Source organism: Scophthalmus maximus, chromosome 10 (assembly GCF_022379125.1).
Source record: "Scophthalmus maximus strain ysfricsl-2021 chromosome 10, ASM2237912v1, whole genome shotgun sequence".
Classification (NCBI taxonomy): Eukaryota; Metazoa; Chordata; class Actinopteri; order Pleuronectiformes; family Scophthalmidae; genus Scophthalmus; species Scophthalmus maximus.
In genome coordinates, this window is record NC_061524.1 from 6,840,381 (window position 1) to 6,852,624 (window position 12,244).

Sequence of the window (12,244 nt, forward strand, 5' to 3'; positions counted from 1 at the left end):
CTGGTTTAGATTTTAAGAAATGCAACACCTTCACACACCTGGGAGCTGCTCGGTAATCCGACGTCTTCCCCCACACTCCTCGGCAGCAGTTTGGGTTTGCTAGCCTGGTCAAGGGCAGCTAAGCTTTGGCAGAAGACATTGTTAAACCACTCCTTCCCTTTGGGGCTGATGGCTGGAAGACATAGTGCTGATTGATCCTGACAGCTTTATGAGGCTTTTTGACTTCTGAGCAAACAGAAGGACATAATCATATTTACTCGAGTACATTATGTGAGAGAATGAGCATGAATGTGTTCATATAGGGTGTGTGTGTGTGTGTGTGTGTGTGTGTGTGTGAGAGAGAGAGTGAGTGTGTCAGCAACAGATACTGTACTGTACTTTGAGGAGTGACATAGGTACACATAGGTACAGTATGTGCCTGGAGACACACTTGCATATCTACCTCCTCAGATTGAGTACACACAGACACACATGCAGAGAGAAAGTACATAGAGAGGTCAGTAAGTACATATAGTACAGGGCCAAAGGGTAGGGTGAGGTTGGGGGTGGAGGAGAAAGAATGTGAAGAAAACATCAGCCGACACACACACACACACACACACACACACACACACAAATGCATATAGTTAGGAGTGAAGGACTTTGCACTCTGTACTAAATGTTTGTACATTCTTATTTGTTAAAGTGCTTCCAAGTGCATCGTTATCATATCTCTAGATGTCAGCAGCAGGGACACTGCAGGTAAACCATACCAAGGGGCTCTCGGGTAGGTTGTAATTATATTCATGCGCATACTCACGCACACACACACGTACGATAACTTGACACATACACAGTGGAGATAAGCGACAAGGGCCATTATACTTTCATTTTTTTTTATTAATTGTTTTTCGATAAAGGGACAAAATGGGTGTGTGAACAGGATTATGCAGACATCTGCCAGAAAACACAGACAGTGGTTTTCCCAGTACAACTGAACAGAGACCCCAAAAAAGTACATCAGAAATTAAAGACCTATGTTTATCAAATGACCAGTGGCCATCATTAAAAAAGAAAAAAAATTATATTATAGCCCAAAAAATAAAATTAAAAAAAATAAAATTAAAAATAAGGATCCATTCCATGTCTCTGTTTTGAACAGAGCATGTAGGTTATAATAAATAGTAACTCCCATAGTAAAAGATAAAGTTCAAGTTCAAGTTACAACAAACAGCTCTCAGAACAGGAATAGAAAAGGCTGATAACAAAATATTCCGCATTGCCATTTACAAAAAAGTCTCAACTCAAGCAGGCTTCTCCACGTCCCCCAGGTCATTTTTAAATATGCTTTGCATATGAAAGTTTACCCAATCTAAATATAAAGCACCATTTAGTATTTGGCAATGAAAAAAAACTGCAAAACATTTAATTTCTTTTTAAATGTATTTATTTTGATGTTTTTTCGTAATCCATGTACTGCATATGAAGTTTTTTTTTCTCTCGCTTCTTGATGTTGGAATGTCGTCAGGTGGCAGGGGTGAGAAAGACAGAAGCACACAACAGAACAGGCTGACGTCAGCTTGCATTACTGCATACAAGAATGGCAGCAGGAGGGGGAGGAGGAGGAGGTCTGAACCAAAAACCAAAGAAGATATGTACAACCACCTCTGTGGACAGGAAACAGAGCGGCAGCCATTTTATGGCCTGCGACACATCCCAATGCCACATACTTTAGCTGCTTTTTTCTGTGGTTTTTCCTTTTATTTCTTTAAACATACAAATAATTCGCACTATATTATCCTGCCAAATTAAAAAAATATACTGTGGCAGTCTGGGATTTTTTTTTTCCACTACCAAAAGAAGGTATGGTAAATACCTTTAGAGAGCACAAGCAACAGTTAAAAATACGAGCCTCAATATAAATACTATAGTGCCTATTCTAAGTGAACATTGAATTCAAATACAATTCTAGAAATACAGAAAAAGTAGACCATAAATGTGTTTAAGCATAGGAATTGACATGAATGTGCATTTTCCTATATTTTAAGTTCTTTATTATATATTCATATATAATCTTAATCCTTTCCCCAATGCAAATTGTATTTCAACCTGAAGAGCTGTGAAGAGCCGAGGCAAAATAAAATACAAAACCATCACAGATTTTTTTTTTGTTTGGTTTTTTTCATCTTTTTTTTTTTTTTTATCATTTCATATATACTGTGATCGGAGTCTTGAACACCACCAAGACGCTGAGGAAAAGAGAAACGACAACAAAACTTAAATACAGTTTCCCCTAAAAGATAGTGAAGTGTTATTTTCAAAAACGTTTATTTTCATATCTATAATCAAAGGAAGATTTATACAAAAACAGATTCTCGCAGTGTAAGCAACAAGATTTGAGTGTTTGTAGTCTAGCTGTCAAGGTCTATAGATTATTCAGGTGGAGGTGACAACAGTTTTACAATGCAGCTCCTTCAAAATTTGGATGTTTGATGTTGCTCTGGCAAATGAGAGCTGCATCCCTTTTGTGACCACGTCGCAGCACTGGCTACTTACTGTAAGTAACTCATATCAAACCTTTTAATCTATAGACCTTGCGGCTTGGGTGAATTTTCAGCCCAGGCTAAGCACTGGGGTTTCTATGGGGTAACAAACTGACAAATGGTCAAAGGTGAAACGGCAAGGGTACAGAGGTCAAGGTTCATGAGGCTGGAGTTGCTGACAACAGATTGTGTCTCATCTTGAACTGCTTTTAACAATGGGACCCTCTTAATATCTGACAGCGTTAACAATTTTTCCCCCTTCAGCATTAACTTGTAAACTGGGAAAATTGAAACAGTGCACTTCATGTCCTATAAATGTCAAGCGAGCTTTGAGACCTAACCCATGTACCAACATTGCATCAGTGTGGGACAATGAAAGAGAGATGTCAGCCTGACAAGTGCTATGCTATAAATAGCTTAACTGAAACTCAGAGAAAAAAATACCCTCCTTTTGGGTGAAAAAGCAAACAGCAAATAAAAACCTGTGCCCTGCTTTAGCCTATGCATACTGATTAAAATGATCACCCTTTTCAAGAGCCCTGGAATACAGATATATTTTTTGCGTTTCTTTCTTTCTTTTTTCTGCAATTCATAATTATGACCCTGTTTTGATATTAGAAATGTAAGTGAAAGAGTGAAAGAGATTACCTCTGATCCCCGTAATATGTATGAAGCTTTCAGTTCTGTGTAGCTGTCTGTCTGTCTGTCTGTCTCTCTGTCTGTCTGTTTTTAATAAGGTTAGCCTCACTTGGAGCTCATATGTTACTGTATGCATTGTTCCACACACTGACATATCGAAGCAGCGTTGTAGGTTTGTGCTAACGCAGATACATGACACTTCTCAGCCATGCATTATATCCCTCAAGATCAGGATTGTACATTACAGATTACCTTACTCAAAAGTACCTCTTTACCAGAAACAAAACTACAAATAATTCAGATATACACAATACTGCTTGTACCATGCTTGCCATGAAATCCACAAATCAAAGATAGCCTATTGAACATGTCATAGGTAGCTAAATGATGATTAACGAGAATTCTCTGATCTTTCATCATGAGTTGTCACAGCCCATTTGAGCAGTCAGGTGCTTGATGCAAGGACCTTTACTGGGTGGCTTAAACCTTTTAGCTTTATCTAGTGACCCCAAACATATACCAGATAAGATTATGGCCAATGCAGTCTTGAGATATCAAAGGCACTCTTTCTTATTCAACCAAATGATAGTACAAATTTCGAGCACACCCTTGTCTTTTTGAAAGAAATTTGAAGGCTGTCGTTAATTTAGGTTTAGTCATCAAGCTAATGCATGATTTTGTTTTTAAACCCTGTGTGAACATGGTGTCTTTTAGAAAGATCAGGATAAGTGCATTTCCAGGGTTGTAAGAAGAGGGTAAAGACTGTTCACCTACCATGTTACAAAACAAAACTGTACATGATATGTGTTACAGAATGTATGCAGCATGGATGTATCTTTCTTGTCTTTTCTCTTTTTGAAGAATAAAAAGAAAAAAACAGAACAAGAGAAAAACAGCAACACATTTACTCAACAATTAACCAACCAGGGACAAGTTTTCTTCTTCTTTTTTTTGATTAGCAAAAACATACTATGCATGCTGACTAATTCTTAAAAATGGAAAAGGAAAACTCAAAAAAAGAAAATTGTACACAACATGTAAATTATTGCACAAGAGAAAGGCTCGAAGTTTTGCGTCAATGCAAGAGTATTGCCCCGATACAGATCATGCATTCAATGGGTAATGGAAACGGGGTGTGCTGGTGCCGAGCACATGGTCTTAAGCTTCCACCAGATTGGCGAAAGTGGAGTGTTGGGGTTAGGGCAAATCTACAAGGAGCTGGGAATAAACAGGGGACTAATGACAGACATAGCTGTGGGGAAAAGGTCCCATAGTTCGGCCTTCTACTCTGACTTTATTTCGGTACTCAAAGGACGGTCACTGTGCCATTTTTTCATGTGTTTCTCCAAGGTGCTGTAGACACTGAAGGGCATCTTACAAATTTCACACTTGTACACGTCTTTGCCCACCTGACCATGGGTCTTCATATGGCGTGTAAGTTTGGAACTCTGGGCACAAGCATAATTACACAGATCACATTTGTATGGTCTCTCCCCTGTGTGGCTGCGCCGATGCACTGTGAGATTACTGCAGTTCTTGAACACCTTGCCACAATACTCACAAGTATCACTCCTGCGGCTTTCCTTGGAGCTGGGCCGCCCAGGACCCCCAAGGTGTGGAGTGCTTCCCCCACTGCCTGTTCCACTGCGGCCTGACATCCCACCATCCAGTTCTCCTGGAGGGGTTGAGAAACGCAGACTGCCATTCTCTGAAGAATGCTCGGACGATGAAGCGAACGGCGATTGTCTGGAATCCCCAAAGTTCAGAAAAGGGTCCTTTAGTTGTCGGGAAGCGGCGTAGCCAGCCAACCACTGGGAGTAGACGTTCTCCGTGTTAGGGATTGTGGGAGTTGGCAGGTCAAATTCCTTTTCCAGCTTGATGCGTTTGGAGAAAGGGCTGAGTGGACTAGGACTACCCAGAAGCAGTTTCTTAGAGAGGCCGACAGAGGCAGATTCGTTGGGGGATGCTCCCCGCCCATTCACTGTTGAGACAGCGCCCTCCTCCCCACGATCTGTTTCCAGCACAGAGTTCCCATCACACATCTCGCGAATGTGGTGGTGGTCTCTGTTGAGGTGGTGGTGCAGGTGGTTCTCCTGGGCCATGGCATTCCGTTTGTGTGCATGTAGGGCTTCGCTGAAGTGCTGCATGCTAGCAGCCAGACCCATTCCCTGCATCACCTCAGGCAGCGACCGAGGGATGGAGCCCTCATCAGTCAAACCTTCTAGTCGACTTCCAATACCACCGTTGTTTTCATGCTGCCGTGCTGTTTCAAGGTTCAAACCAAAGTGATAGCTGTTGTTTCTTCTGGGTGCCCTCTCTCCACTATGGTCCTCTTCTTCCTCTATCTCCTCTTCCTCTTCCTCTTCCTCCTCTTCCTCCTCCTCTTCCTCTTCTTCTTCCTCCTCTTCCTCCTCCTCCTCCTCACCATTCTCACGAAGCATGCGTGCATTTTCACTTTTCAGCTTGGCCACCACTGACTTCAAGGCATTGCTTGCACTGCCCATATGCTCGCTGGTGCCAGGCTCTGGAGAGGAAGCTGTTGAGAGCCCATCTTCTGACTTGCCTGTGTTTGGCGAGGAGGATTTGTGCATGTGCGTCTTCATGTGACGTTTTAGTTTGCTAGCCTGTGTACAAGCATGATCACACAGATGACATTTGTACGGCTTCTCTCCTGTGTGGCTACGTCGGTGCACTATTAGATTACTCTGAAACTTGAAGGATTTGCCACAAAATTCACAACACTTTGATTTGAGGGGGTTGGTAGAGGAAGGTGTTGTCCCTGCTGAGGGGAGAGGGGTAGTAGGAGTGGTCTGAGAGCCCACAGGTGACTGCAGAGAGCCTGGAAGAGGGGGTGGCGTAGCAAGATATGGAGGTTTGCTGCCCCCTGCTCCTACCGTTCCTCCACTTCCTCCTCCTGTCTGGAATGGCTGGAGCAAGCGTTGCATGGGGCTGGGCCGACTGGGGGATGGTGGAGGAGAGGACCCTGAGGTGTTGCCCGCTAGTTCCCGTAGCCGCCGTGAGAAGTCCATTGTTGCAGGGGGGTCCAGGGCTAGAGGAGGATTGAGGCGCAGCACCCTGTCAAAGGCACTCGGGTGGTGGGCTGCCAGCGCCAGCTCCTCTGGGCTCAGGTGATGGGGGTCCAAGTGGTTCCTCGGAGGGGGGCTGAATAGGGGAGGTGTGGGAGGGAAACGCTGATGATGGCCCCCAACAGCAGTGCCAGCTGGGCCAACTCCAATCCCTGCTCCGATGCTATCCCGTCCACCTGAGCCCGAGCCAGGGATACGGAGGAGGTTGAAAGGGCTTGCATCGGGAGGCAAATGGAGGCCATGGAGGGGAGGCTGAGAAGGGCAATCTGCACCCCCACCCAGGGAGGAAGGTCCACCCATCCGTGGTGTGAGAGGGCTGCCGTGTTCACTTTCCAGGTAGATGCGGAAGCCGTGGTTGTTCTGAGCATGCTGCAGCAAGAACCAAGCACTGCCATAAGACTGCTTACATGTAGTGCAGGTATAGGTGGTCGGCTCCTCCTTACCTGTTATGACAGAGAAGAAAGAATCATGTTAGGAGGAGTTGTAACTGAAAAATCTATGAAACACCTTTAACATCCACCAGACTTTATGCACATTACACATTATCCATGTAAATCAGTTTAGCAAAAAAGACTGAAACAAGGATTTTGAAATGCTGCATTGCTGTTCATTTTTGAAAAAAATTTTTTCGCACATATACTGTACTATGTACAGAATCCATGAAGAACAACTGTAACTTGGCTGAACCAGTCCATTGAACCTTAGGCCTAACGTTTTTAAAAGTGGCACATGGTGTTGAATGCTTCGCAAATACAAGAGTAGCTCTTATTGAGGTCATGCCCCACATGAGTAGCATGTGAGAAGTAGTGTGTGTGTGTGTGTGTGTGTGTGTGTGTGTGTGTGTGTGTGTGTGTGTGTGTGTGTGTGTGTGTGTGTGTGTGTGTGTGTGTGTGTGTGTGTGTGTGTGTGTGTGTGTGTGTGCATTTGTTCTTCTCCCAGACTGCTCTGGGACATAATTTCTCCCTTTAGACTGACTGTGAGTCCTCCATTGTCAGCAGGAGAACAAAGAAACAGGGCTGTCCCGGCGGACGACCACTTGCCATAGATCTACCAAAACAGAACCTTGCTGACAAACACACTATACACACAGGAGAGGCAACAGAGTGGAATCCTTTAGACCTTTAAATTCCTACTTCCTCATTTATGTGTGATATCTAATCTGTAGTATCCAGAGTTGTGTCCCTAATATATCCAAGAGTAGGTTAGGACTGTTGATATAGTTTCAAAGTATAATCCAATAAGTAAAAACCCTTTCAGAAATTATTTCATATTATGTATGCATGTTTATTTGTGCACACTGTGCTCCGACTCGCGGACAAGGAAAAACTAACCCCTTCAGCCTGCCTCACAGCTTCTTCCCTCAGTGCAGCATGCCCAATCACTTTCAGACGACGACAAGAGGAACATTTAAAACAATAATTGCCTTTGAATGGCCTCAGCGACGATGACCTGTGGTGGGACCCGGAATGCATGTGTAATCTCATTACGGTACTGAACGGACAGCCATCAGCTCGTTTACAAGATTAAATGACAAACACAACCCCTTTGCTGCCGTTCAGAGTCTTCCCCTGTCGAGCACAGTGCAATGTGTGTAAATCTGACAAAGTGAACAAGCAACAAAAGATATACACATTCACACACTGACACACAACTGGATAGACACGCAATCTGAGGAGTATGCCTGAAAACAGCTGTTTGGACATTTTGTGTGACTATCACCACACACTAATGCAACAAAGATCAAAGGTTAACACCTTAATATACCTTGTTTAGAGCCTGAAGCCTTCGAAAATTGTCACTTCAAGTTTTAAATCACATCACTGATGGTTTAGAATGAAAACAGGCCACAATGCACTTAAACCAATAACAGATTTTAAATGTTGTCTGTGTATAATAGAAATACTACAAAAAGGGAAAACGCCACTCATGAGCTCTAAAACAAAACATGTACATTTTTCTCTTTCAAATTCTAGATCCAAATGAAGATATGACGTTTATGTGTTGATAGTAATAATTGTATCAACATGCAGAAATACCAAAAGATACAACACATAAACAACTAAAAAAAATATTGCAAAGGCAAATAAACAGGTGCCATTTTAGGGGTCGAGTTATTGATGCTAATCACTAAAAAGCTGTTTTTGCTGTGATGTATGTGCCGTGAACAATGAATTAGCTAAACATTTCCTAAATATGTAAAGCACATGCAAAACTGGGACATATCACCTGCTAATTACTGACAGAATGAACATGCTAAATTAGGAATGATACTGAAAGAATGTCATGGTTAACATGGAAGCTTTTGTACATTAGCAGGTTGTAGTGGAAAAAACTGCATCAAAATATATTTCTCTCTCTCTCTCTCTCTCTGTGTTCATAATTATGATATGTCCTTTCCACACACTTGCTTCACAACATACACAAACTAGTAATTTGAATTGACGAAGGAAATGTTCTTATTCACAAAGATGATGCTGAAGTTTAAAAGAATAGCATTTTGTCATAAACTATGCACGTAAAAGTGTGTGCGTGTGTGTGTCAACTGTCTATTTTTATTGTGTCTATTTGTATAGTGTTTGATGGGAGATTCCTCACCTTCTGTAATTTTCCCTTCTTTTGTGCATTCACTGTCTATCCCCCCGTCGCCGCCCGTCTCTCCTACTGTACACACAAACACGCTTATGCTGCATGACCAACAGCTAAATTATGGATCATTAAAATCGGCACAAATTGCCACTAATTGTAGCCACCTGCATCGGATCTAACCTGTGAATATCATTTGCGTTATCAGGTCCAGGGAGACTTTAATTATTTATTCATCTTTGTTCCACTGGTTGGTACACTCTAATCCTGAACACCAACGGCACTGAAAATACATTTTTTCCTTTTCAGTCTAAATCGTTGGGGCTGGGATAATGGGTCCTTTCGGTTATATTATATGTGTCGGCCATTGCCTCTAGTCGTTGCTTATCTGTCTTGTGAATTACTGGATAATTTCAGGGCTTTTAAATGAATTCAAAAAGTTGATGTTGCTGTTTGGATGATCTGGACACACCTTTTTGCGTTCATACTGATACTGAAGGACAACAGAACCTTTAGGAAATCACATCCTAATAATGTGCAAGAATCCGACCCAAGCTTTAAAAATGTCAGCAATTTGTATGTGCATAAAATTGATCCATAGAAAGGGTCTGTATTGAAAGTGTCACTTGTGATTAAATGTAATACGGTGACAGAACAATGATAATACAGAGCAAAGGAAGGATTCGTCCTCACAGCTGAAATATTGAGCAAACGCAAGCACGAGGTACAATAGTGTAACTCTTAAGGCAATACGCTCCTTTTTGACTTGTAGCTCAGGATTGTCTGCGCGCTGATTGAAACTGTAAGGTTAATGGATTTTAGAGTAGGCGACCGCTCCACTCTGTCTCTCTGTAATATACTCCCATCAGCCACTTCATTAGGCAAACTCTCCAGCACTCTGAGGTAGAAAAATTAAGTGAGAAAGCGCAGTGGAGAACAGAAGATGAAGATAGATAAGAGTCCGGGAAGGGGAAAAGAAAGAGGCGAGAGAAGTACTCCCTCTTGGTTTAGGCGCAGTTGACAAATACCTGCTGCGGGTTTGGATACAGCAGCTCTGTGGTAAGGAGACGAAGAAGAAGAAGGTGGAGGGAAGGGAGGAAGAAATAATAGCAGCCAGTTCTTTACCTGGGGGTAAATGTCAAAGCCATATAGAGCCACGAGTGAGACTCCAGAGAACACACACACACGCACAGTTTCAGAAATGTCCCAACACTCAATAGCAGCCGCGCTGCAGTGACAAGAACGGGCATTAAGTCCTATTACGCCACGGCCATTGCCTGGACACTTATGATGTGCTAGATGGAAGAGGGAGGCAGTAAGGCAGCTTGACTCATGTTTCACGGCTCCTTTGTGTGTGTGTGTGTGTGTGTGTGTGGCCATATCCATCCCTCTCAAGGATGTGCAGCACTTTGAACCAGCCAGTGAGACACAAAAGGAATAAATGCTAAATTCTTGCAGACTGTCATCATCACTTTTTTTAAAAAAGGCTGTTGTTTTTTTTAACTTTTTAGTTAAAGTCCCCCTCGATAATGGATTTAGATAATAAGCATCTAAAACACAAAATCCAAGTGTCTCGATGCGCTAAACCTCCTCCAAAAGTTGACGCTAGCACACTTGGCCTCATATGTCATGGACGACGTCACCGCGTTCAGCTGCCGATGTGCAGGACTGTGTACGCATCCACATGTTTTGGAGTATTTCAGGCCGGTTTGTGGTGAAGTGTGTACATTTGAGATGACAGCACACGGATCTAGCGACACATTTACGTTGTAAAAGAATCGTGAATCCATCCCAGAACATGTCAGTCTGCAAAAACTGCCTGTTGTTCATCCAGTCTTTCTGTCCTGTAAATTAGCTGGGCTGTCTCCATTACATCCCTCTCCAACCAGCTGCGAAACAAAAGTGGATGCCAGGTTTTTGGCTTCCAGTATTTTTTTTACTGGTTGTGCATGAATTTGAAGCATCTATCATTTTTTCCCCTTCTTTTATTGTCTATCTTTTGTGCTCATTTCTTTCTAGAGTATAACTTCCCTCACTTGATCTCATTTTCCTCCCTCTTTCTTTTCTCCCATCCTTCTTTCTTTGTGCCACATCGGACTCTCTCCTCTTCAGCCATCCCCTCCCCACCTCTTCCCTCATCCTCCGCTCTCTCTCCACCCATCGGTGGCTCTCCTGATGGTGTCCTTGGCCGAGTCCACCTCTGGGTGAGATGATAGTAATTGAGGTAATGGAACATCGCTGAAACAGGATTAGGTACGCATACTGGGAGTGAGAGACAATGTCCCTTAATACAATTTGGGATTTCTATCTGAGCCTCAGGCTTTCAGGACCTGATGCTTATATTTACATCTGGGCATCACCGCTCACCCCTGATCACATCCTGCTTTACCTTAAAGGGATACCTGGCCATTTCACTAGAATTTCATTTTCCACTATTTTTAACTCCTCACCAGGCATTTGCTTCTTTATATATATATATATATATGTATATATCTGGAGGAATATGTTCATTTATCGCCACGGTAATTAAGCAAAGGCTGCAGGTTTTTCAGGTTTTTCTAGTCCTGAAACTAGCAGTGTGTGCTTGCTAAGAAAATAAGGTTGGGGCAATTAGAGGACAAATGCAATGTGTTGGTTTCCTTAATTTTCTTTACCTGCCTGGTCACAAAAACAGAATAAAAATCCCACCAAAATTGTCGCAATATTCCTTTCAAATAAGGCAAATCACCAGGAGTTGGCGGAATGTCAAATGGGCAATATATGGCATATGAATATCTCTATCATATTCACATTTGATAGTAATTATAATGGGGACATTGGTGACATGAACATAATCATTGTGTGGTAATGAGTTCTGTTCATGTCTCTATCGCCCTCCCCTTCCCCCTCCCTCTATAACAATCCATATATATTTTCAGTGACACATGCAGTTACTCATATCTCATGACTTTACATTTGTGCCATAACTGATGCACTACCCTCGGAGTGGGAGCAGACCATACCGGAGCAAATGACTTTAAAATGGTTTCTGCAGGACATGGACATTATCGACTTTGCTGTCGTAACCCAGCCTCCCTGCACACCTCCCCCCCCCCTCCGTCCTCCACCATCACCCACTAGAGTGCAACAGTGGTGGTTCTATTGCAACAGCCTGTGTTACTGCCCAAAAGCACTTAACCATATCATTGTTGTCATGTGAAAAAAAACTTGTTGCCCTAATTATGATTCTTTTCGTATTTCAATTTCGAGACTGCACGTCCTTGTGCGAGCGGAGGAAAGTCAATGACCCTTGGGCTCGTACATGAAACCATTTGAAAAGCCTGTTCATTAAACTCTGAAGCGCAATGGTGGTCGAGTATAAATTTAAGGCTCGTAAAAAACTCGGGACACCGACCAAAACACAAGAACATTGTT

General features: G+C 42.7%; 1 protein-coding gene across 4 annotated transcripts in view; it reads right to left on the minus strand.

Annotated features, from left to right (window-relative positions):
• Window positions 1-858: 858 nt before the first annotated feature.
• Window positions 859-12,244, minus strand: part of bcl11aa (BAF chromatin remodeling complex subunit BCL11A a) — a 48,517-nt gene continuing 37,131 nt past the window's right edge. For all 4 annotated transcript variants that reach the window (XM_035607115.2, XM_035607113.2, XM_035607114.2 and 1 more), the window contains one exon: window positions 859-6,690. In XM_035607115.2, the coding sequence (XP_035463008.1) occupies window positions 4,445-6,690 (2,246 nt within the window). In that variant the 3' untranslated portion in view covers window positions 859-4,444. The remainder of the gene's footprint in view (window positions 6,691-12,244) is intronic.